The 17374-nt window shown below is 39.8% G+C and overlaps 1 protein-coding gene across 1 annotated transcript in view; it reads right to left on the bottom strand.

The window, feature by feature from the left end:
• The window catches only part of LOC112912578 (rho GTPase-activating protein 20-like), a 38707-nt gene extending 21579 nt beyond the window's left edge, over positions 1-17128 (bottom strand). The window contains exons 1-4 of the mRNA XM_072745544.1: positions 16982-17128; positions 14762-14876; positions 3828-4137; positions 2723-2890 (exon numbers count right to left, since the gene is read on the bottom strand). Of these exons, the coding sequence (XP_072601645.1) occupies positions 2723-2890; positions 3828-3892 (233 nt within the window). The 5' untranslated portion in view covers positions 3893-4137; positions 14762-14876; positions 16982-17128. The remainder of the gene's footprint in view (positions 1-2722; positions 2891-3827; positions 4138-14761; positions 14877-16981) is intronic.
• Between the last annotated feature and the right edge of the window lie 246 nt (positions 17129-17374).

Below are 17374 nucleotides of genomic sequence, written 5' to 3'. Positions count from 1 at the left end.
CAACTTGTTTTGTCTTAATGAACTATTCGAAATAAAAATTCAGCCCTTCAATAGAGGCAACTCTCTAGTGGAAAAACAACACTATCTTTATATAAAAATCTTTTTAGCAGAATATCGTAGGCTCTGTAAAACCCGCTGAGAGGTAGGCAGCACCCAGGAGAAGAAATAGCTCTGGTAAGAAAAGGAAAGTCTTCTCCTCTCCCTAAAGGCTATAATACTTACAAAGATGAAAAAAAAAAGAACATATTCCCCTTACAAATTGAATATGAGTGGTCTGCAAGGTCCTAACAACCAGGAAATGAGTTTGCTATTTGTTAGCATGTCTCTTGGGCTAAGGATGGAAGGGTACAACATGGTATGTGAGGAAGAACATGGCCTTGTGATGAAGGCAGGCCTGGGTAGGAATCTCTTGCATGGTTTCCCTATGTATGACTGGACCATTTCTGAGACTTCCTCTGTCCCCATTTTCATCTCTGCAGCCTGTTGATGATAAAAAATATGGGCCTTGGAGTGCTGTGAGAAAAATTTTCTTTATGCATGAGAGATACACAGAGAAAGGCAGAGACATAGGCAGAGGGTGAAGCAGGCTCCCTGTGGGGAACCTGATGTGGGACACGATCCCAGGACCCAGGGATCACGACCTGAGCCAAAGGCAGATGCTCAATCACTGAGAAACCCAGGTGGGTGAGGCATCTGTGATGTTCCTAGTGTGGTTCCCAGCATGCATCCCGCATATTTTGGTCTCCCATACTCACTTTGGTTAAATAAAGAGAATGGTAACTAGTCTGCATTTTTAAAATAATGACATGGGCCTCTATCAAGAGGAAGAGAGTCTTTCATATGGACCTCATGCCAAGGCCTGGACATTCTTTTTCTCTTTGGCCTCCTTATGACATCACCACCCTCGAAGTTACATCTATGGGCAATTTCCCTAGTCTCAAATATATTTTACTACTATCTTTGCCTCTGATTTTTTGATAGCTATATTTCCTTCATTTTTCAATTCGCTAAGCGTTCTGATCTATTTGTTACCAAGCAGACTGGAGTTAGTTGTTCACTCAATGTAAAGGAAGGGTTGCTTTCAATAGTGAAAGAATCTAGGTGTTCATGGAATGTTGTATGAAATTCAGGAAAAAAGAGAGAATAGAAATGGTAGCACCACATAGTGAATAAAAGCCTGTGCTTTGAAATAAATAGACCTGATTTCAAATGTAGACTCTGTCCATTACTAATATGGTAACCTGGGCAGATCCATTAGACCTCTGAGCATCAAGGTTCTCCAATATAAAAATACTCCCATCTCACAGGGTCGTTGTAAGGTTGGACAAAATTAGGTACATAAAGTTTTTTAGCATAGTATCTGACATGTAGTAAGCCCCTGATAAATTACTATTAATGTAACTCAGATGAGTATAGCATTTTGCCAAATTATTACTAGCATGTCTTACCTATGACATGGCATAACTGGGATCTAGGGTGAAAGCAGTAAAAAAAAGAGGGAGTTAGTTTTTTCGCAAGACCATAGCTTCTTGATATTTTGTTTGTGGGAGTGTTCTTTGTCTTCCATGTTTTGTGAATAATGCAAACAGAGATGGAGTAAGTAAACAGGTGACCTTCCATGAACTGCTCCCAGACGTTTATTGAGCAATCATCATGTTCTAGACTGGATATTCGATGCATTCGTGTTCAGGGTTGAGAGGAAAGTGCACACAGTCGATTCTTTCTCCTAGATTCCATCTATCTGCTCCATCTTTTTTTTTTTTAAAGATTTATGTATTTATTCATGAGAAACACAGAGAGGAGAGAGAGAAGTAGAGACACAGGCAGAGAGAGAAGCAGGCTCCCTGCAGAGAGCCTGATGTGGGACTCAATCCTGGGTCTCCAGGATCACGCCCTGAGCTAAAGGCAAAGATAAACCCCTGAGCCACCCGGGTTAACCTGCTCCATCTTTCCTTTTTACTAAACTGCTAAGATAGAGCCCTGATACCATCCATCAGGACTATGGCCTCCCCTAACTACTCTCCCTGCTTCCACTCTTGCTTACCCATCCATCTATTATCTAGCAACAGTCAGAAAAATTTGCTAGAAATATAAATCAGATTTGGTCAATCCCCTAGTTAAAAATCCTTTGGCAAAATATTTCCACTTTTTTACCATGGCCTGTGAAGACCCTGTGTGACTAGACCCCTGAGCATAGTATCATATCTGATAGCATGGCCTATGCTCTGGGCTCTAGTCAAATCAGGCTTCCCTGAGCCCCTCTCTCTGAGGGGTCAGATTGTACCCACGTAGGCCTGCAAGTCCCTCAGCCTCGACGGCTCAGGCACATTGTCTGGGAATGTGGCTGCTTCTCTTCTCATAGATTTGGTTTTAATGCTCCACCTCAGAGAAACCCTCCTAGACTATTCCTCTCTAACACGTTCCCACCCTCTCCGCACAGCCCCCTATCCACCTTCTATCAGCAGCACTAATCATTATCATTCCCCCTCTTATTTTGCCATTTGTAAGTCCCAGGCAGGAGAGACATTGGCCTGTCACATTGGCAATTGTATTTGCTGCAGGGACATGACACAAAACAAGACCTCCAGAAGTACTCATGGAATGAAGGATTCAAGCATTGGCAAACACAAAAGGGAAAAAATGTAATGTTTTCGTATAGTAAGGGTTAATGGGAATGCAATTTTTTGGAGAATCACAAGAGCACCAAACATGGTACACCTACTTGGTATTAGACATCAGTAATAAATCGCTGTACAAGAAAAGCTGCCACTTCTTCCTCCTCCAGCCTTTCTTGAGCTCAACGGGACCATGGATGAGCAGGGTACGAGTGGCACCCTCAGATGATGTAGTGCTTTCGCTGTGGGTGTCCACCTCCACAGACGAGCTCTTCCTACAACACATCAAACACAGAGCAGCTAGTTACTGGTCAAATACACAATATAGTTTAATGCCAAGTTTCAAGGTTCACACAACACTAAAATGTAGTCTCAACCCCCAAAGCAGAGCTCCAGAGCTCAGAATCAGGGATTCCTGAGTTACCGAAAGCTATAGAAAGTGGTGAGGTCACTTGGGAAACTGATGCAGAGGGAGGACAGTTTCAAGGACAAAGCCCTTGGGCCTGCCAATACTTAGAGGTGTGGTGGAGAAAGAAGCAAAGCTCATTGTGAGCCATTAGGTAGGCAAAAGCCAAGAAGCCAAAGGTAGAGCACATTACAAGAAGGTGAATGAACAACAACAATAAACAGGACAACTTGTGGCCTAATATAAAATAAAACAACGTGTGAAGAATCAATTACAAATTGCTTTTATGTTAAGATAAAATGAAGATAACTGAAGATCCTGGAAGTTGACCCCCATCTTATCTAATTCAATATTCAAAATTGGGGTAAAAATTCTCAAAGATCAGCAAAAATATTGGAAACCTCAGAAAGTTTCTGAACACAAGAGTTTAGCTATTCCTTGGCTGAGCTCTGACAGGAATTCCTGGTCAAAATAGGTACTAAAACAACACAATTGAACAGAATGTAAAAATTCTTTCATAACTAGGACAGGTATTTTCATAGACCCACTGAAAATTCTGTCTCATGGAGAGAGAGAGTTGGCTCTCTCGTGGAGCCAAGAAAGTGTCTCCGCCTCCCCCAAGGATGTATAAAGCCTGCTCCCTTCTGCTCAGCAGCACTGAATCTTAAGAACAGGAGCAGCTTTTCAGGAAGCTGGTGCTGAAGTGACTACTTAGTTTCTATGTATTAGAGGAAACAAAAGAAAACAACAGTTCCTGTTATTGCCGGTCTGTTTGGATGATCAGAAATAGTGTATCAGAAGACTACCTCATGCGCTGAAGCCTTGAATGACCACCTGTGAGCTCAGCATGCTTTCTGATTGACGGGAACATCCTTTTCTCTTCAATTCGTGGGACGGGAAATCAAGGGAGTCTACAGCACTTGGCAGAGTACTGTCAACTGCTTGAAGCCTCAAGATTCCGCAGCGGTCCGCGGTCACTGCCATTATGATGTCACAGATTCAAAGCTCATGCTGTAACTGCCAAACTGACATACTGGTTTCCTTTTCTTGGCCTCCAAGTTTTGATTTTTTAAAAGTAATCATTTTATTTTGAGATAACTGTAGATTCGTTTGCAGCTATAAGAAATAACACAGGGAGATGACATCAGTTTTTTTTACAGATGGAGTCTTCCAGAGACACTTCCATCACCACAAGGGTCCTTCCTATTCCCCATTTACAACCACACAAATTTCTTTCCCCCTCCACCACCTCCTTAATCCCGGGCAATCACAAAATCTGTTCTCCATGTGTAAAAGGTTGCCATGTCAAGAATGTTATACAGATGGGATCACATAGTTTATGACATTTGGGGATTTGCTTTTTCCCATTTGGTGTAACTGGAGATTCATCTAGATGGCTGCAAGGATTCACAGTTCATTTCTTGGTGTCCCTTAGTAGTACATTATGATATGGATGTATCACAGTTTGTGTAACTACCTGTTGAAGGAGTTCGAAGTGTCTGCAGGTTTTGGCTGTCACTAATAAAGCTACTATAAACATCTGTGTACAGGTTTTTGTGTCAGTGTGAAGTCTTCACTTCTCTGGGCTAAATGCCCAGGACGGGAAGAGCCAGGTCATATGCTAGCTATTTTGTTGTTGTTGTTGTTGTTGTTGTTTTTATATTTTTTCTTAGGAACTGTCTAACTGGTTTCCAGAATGGCTGTGCCATTTCACATTCTCCCCAGTACTGTATGAGTCGTTCAGTTTCCCCCCATCCACACGAGCATTTGGTGTTGTCATTTTTTATTTTAGCTATTCTGATAGCTGTGTAGTGTGATATCTCACTGTGGATTTCACTTGCATTTCCCAAATGGTTAGTGATACTAACCATTGATTTGCCACCTGGACATCTCCTTCAGTGTCCAAGCACCTACAGGAGCCTGTTAAAAACATGTTACATGAAGACAGTGTTCCCTTTCCACTAGGAAACTGATGATTTTACAGATGATGAGGCTCCTGCGCATACAGGTTGGGCTCTGAATCCAAGCAGCCGTGACGTAACATGAAGGATTCAAATCCAGCTGACTCAGGAGGTCACGCAGCTTCCTGTGAGGACCCCCCACCCCCACTCTTCCCACATGGACAGTGTCTTTCTTTGACAACTGTGGAGGACTGAAATTTGATCCTACAGACAAAGTTTGTGGTTTCTCTTACAGGCTCCTGTAACAGGCATGTGAAAACCTATCTTTTATGCCCCACTAGACTCTAGGGACCTCAAGGAAGGAGTCTATGTCTGCTTTATCATTAAATTCTCACAAACATTGACGCATCAGAGGAATCAAAAAATTCTGTATTGAACAAGTGAATGAAATAGTTTTCTGGCAGGGATGGACAGGGGAAAAGGCATGACATAAAATAGTCTTTGTCTTATTTACTTTATTCATTCAACGGATAGTGTTTGAACCTGTACTAGGAGAAAGGCACTTGATAGGTCTGGGCAACAGGGAGCCAGGCCCAAGTCTCACAAAACCAGGATTTAAGTGAGGAGGGGGGAAGACAGATATTAAACAGAGAATGCCATCAAGAACTGCCTAACACAGCCTCTGGAAAGTACTGCAGAGGAAAATTAAAGAGTGAGATGAGAAATTTAGAGAGGGACTTGACACCTGATTTCAATTATGGAGAGGAAGACTTCTTTGACGAGCTCATTTGAAATGACCTTTAAAGAATGACTTGGGACTACACAGAAGAGAGAAAGAGGAAGAAAGGGGCAAGGGAGGGAAGATACATTTGTCAGTTGAAGGGACAGAATGTGACTAACTGATGTTTCAGAAACATGGAAGACTTTGCTGGATTGGAGACACAGGCAGAAGGTACAGGAGAGTGAAATCGGCCTGTAAATTAGGTAGAGGTGAGAGCACAAGTCCTGGTAGTCCTTTTAGACTTTATTAAGGCTTCTCATCTTAAAACCAAACTAACACAGAAGTGGCATGTAGATAGTGGCCTCCAGGCTTCAAACCACTTTTATTAAATTTTTATTATTTATTTTTTAAAATAAGTTGATTTTTTATTGGTGTTCAATTTACCAACATACAGAATAACTATTTTATGTATTTGAGAGAGAGAGAGAGAGAAAGAGACAGTGCATGGGCACAAGAGGGGGAGCAGAGAAAGAAAGAAAGAGAGAGAGAGAGAGAGAGAGAGAGAGAGAGAGAGAGAAGCACAAATGGTGCTGAGTATGGAGTCTGACCTGGGGCTCTCTCTCATGATCCTGAGATCATAAACCTGAGCGGAAATCAAGAGTCAGAAACTTAACCAAGTAAGCCACCAGGCGCCCCTTCTCACCACTTTTAAAGGACAAGTGCTAGTCTGGCCATGCTTGACTGTATTCAGAACCATGGAGGCTCATTGGGCAACACTTTCTGGCCTCCCATCAAGCACCTGTCAAAATCTATTTCAGGTAAAAAATAATCTATTTCAGGTAAAAAAATATAGGCAGATTTCTCTCTGCACCTTCCCCAATTCTCAGAATATGTCCCATTCTCTGCGTCTCCCTTCAGAGAGGTTAGAGATTTAGAGGCCAGGAAAACTTCTCTCCTTTTAGAATCTCGTCCTGTTGATCAATTCTGATATGCATCAGACTCACTTGGGAGGCTTTTCAGGCACTCATTCTGAAACTGCCTCCCCCAGAGCTTCTGATTCATCAGATATGGAAAAAGCTCTTTGAGTGATTCTTACATGTAACCAGGATGGTGAGTCACTGGTTTTAAGGAATTAATTGAGAAAGATACAGTTTTTGATAGCATCTTCTCCTTGTAGTAAAGCAAAGGAGAGAAAAGTTTGCCTGAGAAAGCTAAAGGGAGCTTTCTTTTACCATGTCACAGTTACCTTTGCAGTAATAAAGCTTAATTTCTTCCATAATACCATTGTGATTTATTTTAATTTGATGAATGAGCTCTAAAGAGAATAATAATGATGGGGTCTGTTTTCTTTTTTCAAGACTTTATTTATGTATTCATTCATGAGAGACACAGAATGAGAGAGAGAGAGAGAGAGGCAGAGACACAGGCAGAGGGAGAAGCAGGCTCCATGCAGGGAGCCTGACGTGGGACTCCATCCTGGGTCTCCAGGATCATGCCCTGGGCTGAAGGCAGCGCTAAACCACTGAGCCACCTGGGCTGCCCGGGTCTGTTTTCATCTATTTCACCGAACACCTATGTTTTCACCCTAAATATCAAATAGAAGAGATACTGTAAGGTGATCTTTATGCCCATAATACCGTATTATTGATCTATTGTCCATTTTTGTCAATACCATACTGTTTTGATTATTACAGCTTTGTAATATATCTTGTAATCTGGGACTGTGATACCTCCAGTTTTTTTCTTTTTCAAGATTGCTTTGGCTATTTGGGGTCTTTTGTGGTTCCATACATCCTTACGAATTACTTGTTTTAGTTCTGCGAAAAATACTATTAGTACTTTGATAGGGATTCCATCAAATCTGTAGATCATTTTGAGTATGGAACATTTTATTAATACTTGTTCTCTCATCAATAAGCATGGAATATTTTTCCATTTGTGTTGTCTTCAATTTTTTTCACCAATGTTTTATAGTTTTTCAGTGTGTATATATATATATAGGTCTTTCACTTCCTTGTTTAAGCTTATTTCTAGGTATCTTATTATTTTTGGTACAATTGTTAATGGGACTGTTTCTTAATTTCTTTTTTTGCTCTTCATTATTAGTGTATAGAAATGCAGTGGATTTCTGTATATTGGTTTGTATCCTGTGACTTTCCTGAACTCATTTATCAGTTCTAGTCCGTTTCTGGTAGAATCCTGAGGGTTTTCTACATATAGTATCATGGCACTTGCAAATAGTGAAAGTTTTACATCTTCCTTACCCATTTGGATGCCATTTATTGCTTTTTCTTGTCTGATTGCTGGGGCTAGGACTTCCAGTACTATGCTAAATAAAAGTAGTGAGAGTGGAAATCCTTGTTTTGTTCTTGACCTTGGGGAAAAGCTCTCACTTTTTCACCATTGAGTATGACATTAGCTGTAGTTTTTTCACATATGGTCTTCATTCTGTTGAGGTATGTTCCCTCTAAACCTACTTTGTTGAGTTTGTATCATGAATGGATGTTGTACTTTTAAATGCTTTTCTGCACCTATTAAAATGATCATCGTTTTTACCCTTCTCTTGTTGATGAGATGTATTATGTTAATGGATTTGTGAATATTGAATCACATTTGCATACTAAGAATAAATCCCACTTGATCATGGTAAATGACTTTTTTAATGTATTGGTGGATTTGGTTGGCTAATACTTTGTTGAGGATTTTTGCATGTATGTTAATCAGAGATATTGGCCTGTAGTTCTCTCTCTCTCTCTCTCTCTTTCTCTCTCTCTCTCTCTCTGTAGTGTCTTCATCTGGTTTTGATATCAGGGTAATGCTGCCTTCACAGAATACATAGAAGCTTTCATTCTTTGTTTTTTGAAGTAGTTTGAGAAAAGTAGGTGTTAACTCTTCTTTATATGTTTGGTAAAAAAAAATTTTAAGTATTTTATTTATTTATCCATGACAGAAAAAGACAGAGGCAGAGACAGAGGCAGAAGGAGAAGCAAGATCTACTCAAGGAGCCCGATGTAGGCCTCAATCCCAGGACTCTAGGATCACAACCTAAAGGCAGATGATCAACTGTTGAACCACCCAGGCGTCCCTACATGTTTGCTGAAATTTACCTATGAAGCCATCTGGTCCTGTACTTTTGTTTTCTTGGGAGTTTTTTTATTACTGATTTGATTTCACTGCTGATAATCAGTCTTTCAAATTTTGTATTTTTTCCCAACTCAGCATTGAGACGTTATATGTTTCTAGGAATTTATCCATTTCTTCTAGGTTGCCCAATGACTTTGCATATAATTTTTTCATAATATTCTCTTAAAATCCTTTATATTTTTGTGGTATTGTTTGTTATTTCTCCTCTTTCATTTCTTTTTTTAAATAAATTTATTTTTATTGGTGTTCAATTTGCCAACATACAGAATAACACCCAGTGCTCATCCTGTCAAGTGCCCCCCTCAGTGCCCACCACCGAGTCACCCCCACCCCCCGACCACCTCCCCTTCCACCACCCCTATTCATTTCCCAGGGTTAGGAGTCTTCATGTTCTGCCTCCCTTTCTGATATTTCCTACCCATTTCTACTCCGTTCCATCCTAGTCCCTTTCACTGTTATTTATATTCCCCAAATGAATGAGACCATACAATGTTTGTCCTTCTCCAATTGACTTATTTCACTCAGCATAATACCCTCCAGTTCCATCCACGTCGAAGCAAATGGTGGGTATCTGTCATTTCTAATGGCTGAGTAGTATTCCATTGTATATATAAACCACATCTTCTTTATCCATTCATCTTTCGATGGACACCGAGGCTCCTTCCACAGTTTGGCTATTGTGGACATTGCTGCTAGAAACATCGGGGTGCAGGTGTCCCGGCATTTCATTCCATCTGCATCTTTGAGGTAAATCCCAGCAGCGCAATTGCTGAGTCGTAGGGCAGGTCTATTTTTAACTCTTTGAGGAACCTCCACACAGTTTTCCAGAGTGGCTTCACCATTTCACATTCCCACCAACAGTGTAAGAGGGTTCCCCTTTCTCCTCATCCTCTCCAACATTTGTGGTTTCCTGCCTTGTTAATTTTCCCCATTCTCACTGGTGTGAGGTGGTATCTCACTGTGGTTTTGATTGTATTTCCCTGATGGCGAGTGATGCAGAGCATTTTCTCATGTGCTTGTTGGCCATGTCTATGTCTTCCTCTGTGAGAATTCTCAGGTTGTACTACAAAGCTGTGGTCATCAAGACAGTGTGGTACTGGCACAAAAACAGACACATAGATCAATGGAACAGAATAGAGAATCTAGAAGTGGACCCTCAACTTTATGTTCAACTAATATTCGATAAAGGAGGAAAGACTATCCACTGGAAGAAAGACAGTCTCTTCAATTAATGGTGCTGGGAAAATTGGACATCCACAAGCAGAAGAATGAAACTAGACCAATCTCTTGTACCATACACAAAGATAAACTCAAAATGAATGAAAGATCTAAATGTGAGACAAGATTCCATCAAAATCCTAGAGGAGAACACAGGCAACACCCTTTTTGAACTCGGCCACAGTGGCTTCTTGCAAGATACATCCACGAAGGCAAAAGAAACAAAAGCAGAAATGAACTGTTGGGACTTCATCAAGATAAGAAGCTTTTGCACAGCAAAGGATACAGTCAACAAAACTAAAAGACAACCTACAGAGTGGGAAAAGATATTTGCAAATGACGTATCAGATAATGACAGGAAATTTGCATCAGCTCTCAATGTGGGTAGGAGACTCCTGATACTTTACAGAACCAGATCTTAGGTTTTAGACAGGCTGGGAGTAAGAGTCAGGACTGTGAAAGTCTAATGATTCCCCTCCTAATGTCCAGTAGTTCACATCTCTTTGATAGATACCAGGCTATGAATTTGTGGCTAAACATTTCCACTGCCTTCTAAGCTTGATACCCATCCTGGATCAGTATTATGAGTAATTTCTATCCTGATTCTGGCACTCTGGATTTTCTACTACCACTAATTGATCTCTATAAAGAGGGAAAAAAGGGAAGCCCAGGCCTTGGCAGTTGAGTGTTCACGCCACTACCCTTTGCTGCCCTCTACTGACCATATCTGGAAATTACTTTTAACCTTCCAGGTCCTTGTCCCAAAGCAGATAGAGATACTGCAGTGAGTGAAACCAGGCACACAAAATTTGAGATGCACCAAAAAACTAAGTAAAGAAGATATGATATTTTAATGTAATATTTTTAGAAGTCAATTTTCAAAAAATACATGATGAACAAAATACCGAAATGTACCCTAAAACAGTACTACTAGCTTATATGTACAAAGACCCTGCCATCCATTTTTCATTCAAGAAAAAGGTCTAATACCACAGTGGAAAATCATGCTACCAGCGCTGATGAACCTTTTTCATCACTCGCATATTTGGGAAAAAGACCCAGAAAATTTAGAATAAACCAAAAAAAAAAAAAAAAGGTGCAAGTGGAACAGATATTATAACAGTAGACTCCTGAGAAAAACAAGAGAACGGAAAAAAAAATTAAGAAAACAAAACCAACAAACATCTTTAGAGTCAAGAAGCCAAAAAAGAGGTGGCTACAAAATAAGAACAAAGGCAGATAAATATTTCTTGTATATTAAAGGTATCATCGACCAAATTGAATAGAAAGTCTTGAAGATTGAGTTCAAGGAATCCTATTTGACCTTGACACTTGGAACATTCATCTTTCAGTTTGCCTGACCTAAGGTTACCCTTTTTTTTCCTCAATAACTAGACCTATTTAGTCCTTCAGTAAGGAGAAAATTAATCATTGGAATAACAGAAAAGCTATTTTAATTGGTAGAATCAACATACAAACAAAGCTTGGAAGACAACAAGTGTAAAAGAGAATCTGACTAATATTAACACTGATAATATGAAATACTGGAAGTCTGAATATTAAAGCAGCAGAGAGATATGGAAGATAATGTCACAGATTTTTCTCACCTATTTATTTATATAGCAAGAAATCAATTATATACCGTGTAAAATTGATGTAACAAAATAGAGTTTAAATATACTCTTTAAAATGATAATCACCAGAAATATCAAAGCAATGTAACTGGAAAAATGTAGACATGGATGGATCAAAGAAATAAGTTTCTCATCTTCCAATAGATGCTATCTAAGGTTGATAAACAAGATAAAAGGAGAAATCAAGTATTAACACATATTTCAGAGGTACTGTGATAACCACCAGGAGAACAGAAAATACTTAAAAACAGGGAGCTGGAAATAAGTCGGGGAACAAGTTCAGGCTGAGAATTTACTTTTCTCTTGGTATCATTCTCTACTGCTTGATTTTTAAAACATGTGTATGTATTAAATTTAAGTTTAAAAGTTAGAAGAAACAAAACCAACTCGACTTTTTGCAGCTGCAGCTCTTGGCACCACTTCCTTCCCATCTGCAATCTCTCTCCTCACACCAGTAGTCCAATCCTATGGAGGCAGGAAGGAATAAGAGACTAGAAAAGTTCCTGTCCTGGGGATCCCTGGGTGGTGCAGCGGTTTAGCGCCTGCCATTGGCCCTGGGCATGATCCTGGAGACCTGGGATCGAGTCCCACGTCGGGCTCCCAGTGCACGGAGCCTGCTTCTCCCTCTGCCTGTGTCTGCCTCTCTTTCTCTCTCTCTCTCTCTCTCTCTCATAAATAAATAAAAATTTTTAAAAAGCTTCTAAAAAAAAGTTTCTGTCCTGAATTTAAGTTTTTTGGAATATTTTTGTTTTGTGCTTGGGTTCTATCTTTTCAATGTGCAACTCTTTGGAATACTAACTTTTGACTACTTTAATCTGTGATATCTAGATCCTCTTTAAAGTTTTGCTAAACTTTGTTATCCTTCTTTTACTTCTTGACAAAAGACTAATCTTGACTCATTGCCTCTTACTGTGATCACAGTATTTTATTTTCTTAGAATCTTGATTCTGTCCAACTACTGCTTTGCCTGGCCCAACTCAACCTGCCTAGGTAGGAATGAAACATCTATGGAAGAGAGATGACAATTATCATTTTCAGAAAAAATAAAACTTCATATACTAGTAAAACATAGCACTAAGGGAGTAGGATGATGTTCATTATCCCATTCCTCATGCATTTTAAGAGGAGAGTGTACTTCCCTGTCCTAGAGAGAACAGACTTGGGAGAATGTGGGAGGAGAAATTCTCTCTAGACTTGTGGTCTCACAATCTTGTACCAAAGTAGCCAAAACATGAGACACAAGACACAAGGAAATGAAGAAACCAGAATACCTATCTACATTTTTGAAGAAGGCAATAATGTCTCAAATGTCACTCTCTGAGAGAAAGTAGGTAATATATATGGGAGACCACTGCACACATCACCAAAACAAAACAACAGCAAAAGCAAAGGAATACCTATATTAAACATGGGGAAGCACAACTATTGATGGGCACTTTCTGCTCAGTCATACAGATTCACAGGCCATGGATTCAGTGCTGGTGCAGCTGGCTGGCTTGCCACCGGACCTAGACCAGGTCCTCGCTGTCTCCAGCATAGGTGCTACTAAGTTATCTGCTGTGCTCCGATAGCAGTATCAGATGACATTACATAGTCACTTAATTGGGGTACCACAGTTTTGTTTGTGACAACTTCTATAGTGGACAGTTTCTTTTGGGACTGCTGACCCCTTGGAGACTAGAACTAATTAGAGATTTGAAGCAACTTTGAAGAGGCTGAAGAAGCTATACTCATTCCTGTGAAATCCCAGGACACAGCTGCAGCTATAGGAACCTCGGCTCTAAGTAAAAGCCTCTGGCTTACACTGAGCCAATTGTATAAAATGGAGAGTGAGAGCATTTGGACTTTAAATAAAAGCTCCATGAGCTTTTCCTTGCAAGGGGATTTAGTTTGTGGGGAAGTTGAGTAACAAAAATCAGTTTCATATTGTTCAAATTTGGGACATTTTCATATTGATATAGTTCTCTGTATTCATTTCATAAAATCTGGTGAGCTATTTTGGACAACATGACTGGGCATAATTAGTGATAAGAAATAGAATTAGAGAGTGAACTTTCAGCTTAGTACTATCTGACTCATGGTGCTAGTCTTTTATGGGCAAAAAGCAAAATGCCCTTCAAGAAGTCCCAGAAGGACTCTGTGTAGGGAGAAGCAGACATGGGGTCTGTGTGAGCACAGCAGCACTGTGAGCATGCACCACTCGGCTGAGAGGGACAGCTGCCTGGTCCCCTTCTGATGCCTGAGTACAAAGGGTTATGACATTGTTTCTCAGCCTTCCATCATGCGTACACCGCCTTCATGACTTTTCTACAAATACATGTTTTTAAGTATTCAGCATGGACTTTACAATCTTTGCTCAGGGTAATATGTGTTAAAACATGTTAGGAAAAAAAAAACAGGTATCTTTCTGACTACAGATGAAAATGCATACATAATTAATAAAACTGAAAAAAAAAATGCCTGGGAGTATGCCTACTTAAAACAACTCACATGATGCCAGTGGAATCCACAATGTAATATATTTAAAAAATTAAAAAGCTGGCAAGCATTAGGAGGGATGCGTGTTATTCCCCTCTTCAGGATTCGACTCCAATCCTGATGACACAACATGGTGTTGGAGAAGAGATTTGGGGTCGCTCTCTTCACTTTCTCACACCATCCCAAGCAACGTAGAGCAGACCTTTTTAAGACCTATAGAAGCTGTGTAGAGCTTTTGTACTTAAAGAGTTTCTTGGTCCCCTATTGGAGTGGGCTTGAGTGAGGACAACTGCAGTTGTCTGGCCATCCCATGGCTTGTTTATGGAGATGCAGTAGCAAACCCTGTTTTTGCATGACGTCTAAGCCTCTACCCAGCTTTACTAGGGAACCCTATAATTTGGATGATAACATACATTTCAATTGCCTGCTGTGTCCCCTTTCTCGAACTGGTTCCAACCCGTAAAGAAGCCCAAATTCCAACACAGCATGTAGTTACATAAACAAGTGAAAGAATGAGAGAAGAAAACATTGATGGAAGAAAATGCATGCTGCTATTATACAGCAAAAATACTATGTATATATAAACATTTAATGATAGCTTATTTTGAAAAAGTGTTTTTTAAAAAATGAATGCAACTCAATACTCAAATAGTGTTGAGTTCTCCTTCCCCAACTTGCAGGTACAGTCATGTAGTATTCCAGTCTTTCTGGCTGAGTCCCTGCAGCTGGAGCAGGGCACCTTCCGCTGTTGCCGAGTTTCTGAAAAACAATGAGAAAGAATATTGGTTTAGGGTCAGGCCTGGGGCTAGATCCTGGATGTCTGAAGTTCAGCAAATTACCTGGCCTTCCTGAGTCTCAGGTTTTATACGTGTAAAATGGGAATAACCCCTCTAGATTTGCTGTGAGGATTAAGTAATAATGCATGTGAGTCAGTGACACTGCCGTTCAGAAAGAAATTCAGATCCATGTCTAGGTATCCACTGGGTATGTCCATAACTAGATAGTTTTGGAAGAGGTTTGAGATCTTTCCCTTGCATGGATAGTGGAGTATGTGTGGTCGTGCCTATAATCAGAGGCTTTTGTTAGCACAGATAAAATGCCAAAACAATAAAGATTTTGATGTCATGTGTTCCTTTGTGCAAACAAGCTTGCCTAGCAAAATGGTGCAGATAAACACAGATGAATGGAATTTATACAAATAAATGAAAATTATGTTTCTCTAGTATAAAAATAGATCAAATGGTAAGAGCACAAAAATAGGTGAAATGGTAACATAAACTGACTTTTGTAATCAGAGGGTCAACTCTTGACATTTTCCTCTCTAAGCTTTTTCTGATAGTTTTGTTGCTAAGGCTACCATGTTTTTGCCAGATTGGAAGAGGACTGTCAACTCTAATGAAGATTAAGTAGATTTCCCAACGAGATTTTTTAAAAATAAACATCAGTTAATGCTGCTGGCTTTCAAAGCCATATTCATGAAGAATGGAAAGATCTTTAAAGAGTTGCTCTTAGAGACTCCTAAATCTGGGAAATGAACAAGGGGTAGTGGAAGGGGAGGTGGGTGGGGGGATGGGGTGACTAGGTGACGGGCACTGAGGGGGACACTTGAAGGCATGAGGACTGGGTGTTATGCTCTATGTTGGCAAATTGAACTCCAGTAAAAAATAAATAAAAAATAAATAAAAAACAAAGATCTGCTCTAAGAAGGTGTAACTAATAAAATTTGAAATTTAGCAGCATTTCTATTCCATAGTTATTCCAACACACAAGTTTTTATCATGGTTACATTGTACAAAAATAACTTAAAACAGAGCTTTACATATTTAATAAAAAGATGAAGATATTATTATTTACAACTTTAGCCAAAAATTAATTCCCTAAAGAGTAAAAGGTTATTTAATGAACAATTCTTTTGACTGGTTGGGAAAGTGTTGCACAACGGTTCACAAATTCACACTTGATTTATTCTTTGAACGATATAGATAACTTACAGGATTCAGTCCTCTGTCTTTTGGTTCCTGCCATTAATTGGTTAAAGTCATCCGAGGACAGTGTAATTACAACGCTCCCAAAGAAACCTGGAGTTTTGTAAATACAGTAAATGGAAAGTAATGTGTTATGGACATTCAATTGCTAAAAGGATGTAAAAGGGTAGGAGCCATTAGGAAAGGTGAATACACACTTCTCTTGATGTGCTTGCTGAGGAGCCAAATGAGCTTCTTGATCATGGACAGAAGAGACCACCTAAAGTTTAAAAAATGTAGAGCTGTTTGTGTGTCCATTGATCCTGCAATTCTACTTGTGCACTAAAGCAGGAAAATTAAATGAAAAATTACCTAGCCAATACACGTGCTGTGTTTTCTTCCTCTGATGTCTTTATATCTTTGTAGCCAGAAATCCCAATGTTAATTTCGAATAGGAAAGGCTGAATACTAAAGTTAAAAGTTCACCTTAATTTGAATATTGTAGCATTAGTGACATCTGATGGAAAACGAGTTACAGGGTAGCATTATTTAGGTATCCTGATCTTTCTATCACTTTCATCAGATTTTCGCACAGCCCTCTCCCCACGTCCATGGGAAGAGTGTACTTTCTGGCCCCATTGAAGTTTGGCTTAGCCTTAAGACTTACCTGCATCAGTGGAATATGAGCAAAAATGTCAGTGTGAAAGTTCTGAAGATAAGCTTTAGGAGTCCTGGTGAGCCATTGCCCCTTCAATAATAGAAGGAGACACGTGCCCTGCAGATTTGCAGGGGCAAAGAAGAAGACAAGCACTCCAGATAACCCACAGACTACACGGGAAAAAATTGTTATTCTATGGTTGTTTGTGCAAAAGCCAATTAATACATGAGACTATTACACACCTCTGTGTGAATTCCCATGGAAGCTTGACTCCTCTCTCCAATTGATGACACTGGGAGAAGATTCCTGGAGACGTGTGGTTCAGTCCCTTCTGGGGCTCTATTTCAGACCCGGATAGGCCCAGTCGGAACATGTTTCCATTCCTCTACCTATGGTAAGCAAAACTGAGTCAAGAGTCCAGGGCAGGCCCATTAGGTTCTCTTAGAATCTTGGGTTCACTGTATAACATGGTGTGGAAGTCATGTAGGGCTTTTTTTTTTCTTCCAAACATTTATTTAAATTTTAATTAACATATAGTATAATATTGGTTTCAGGAGTATAATTTAGTGATTCATCACTTACATATAATACCCACTGTTCATAGGTCATTTGCAATTCTTACATCTGTTGATTTA

This window comes from Vulpes vulpes, unplaced genomic scaffold, assembly GCF_048418805.1.
Source record: "Vulpes vulpes isolate BD-2025 unplaced genomic scaffold, VulVul3 u000000682, whole genome shotgun sequence".
NCBI classification, from domain to species: Eukaryota; Metazoa; Chordata; class Mammalia; order Carnivora; family Canidae; genus Vulpes; species Vulpes vulpes.
The sequence above is the reverse complement of the archived record's forward strand: the minus strand, read 5'-3'. Positions and strand labels throughout refer to the sequence as shown.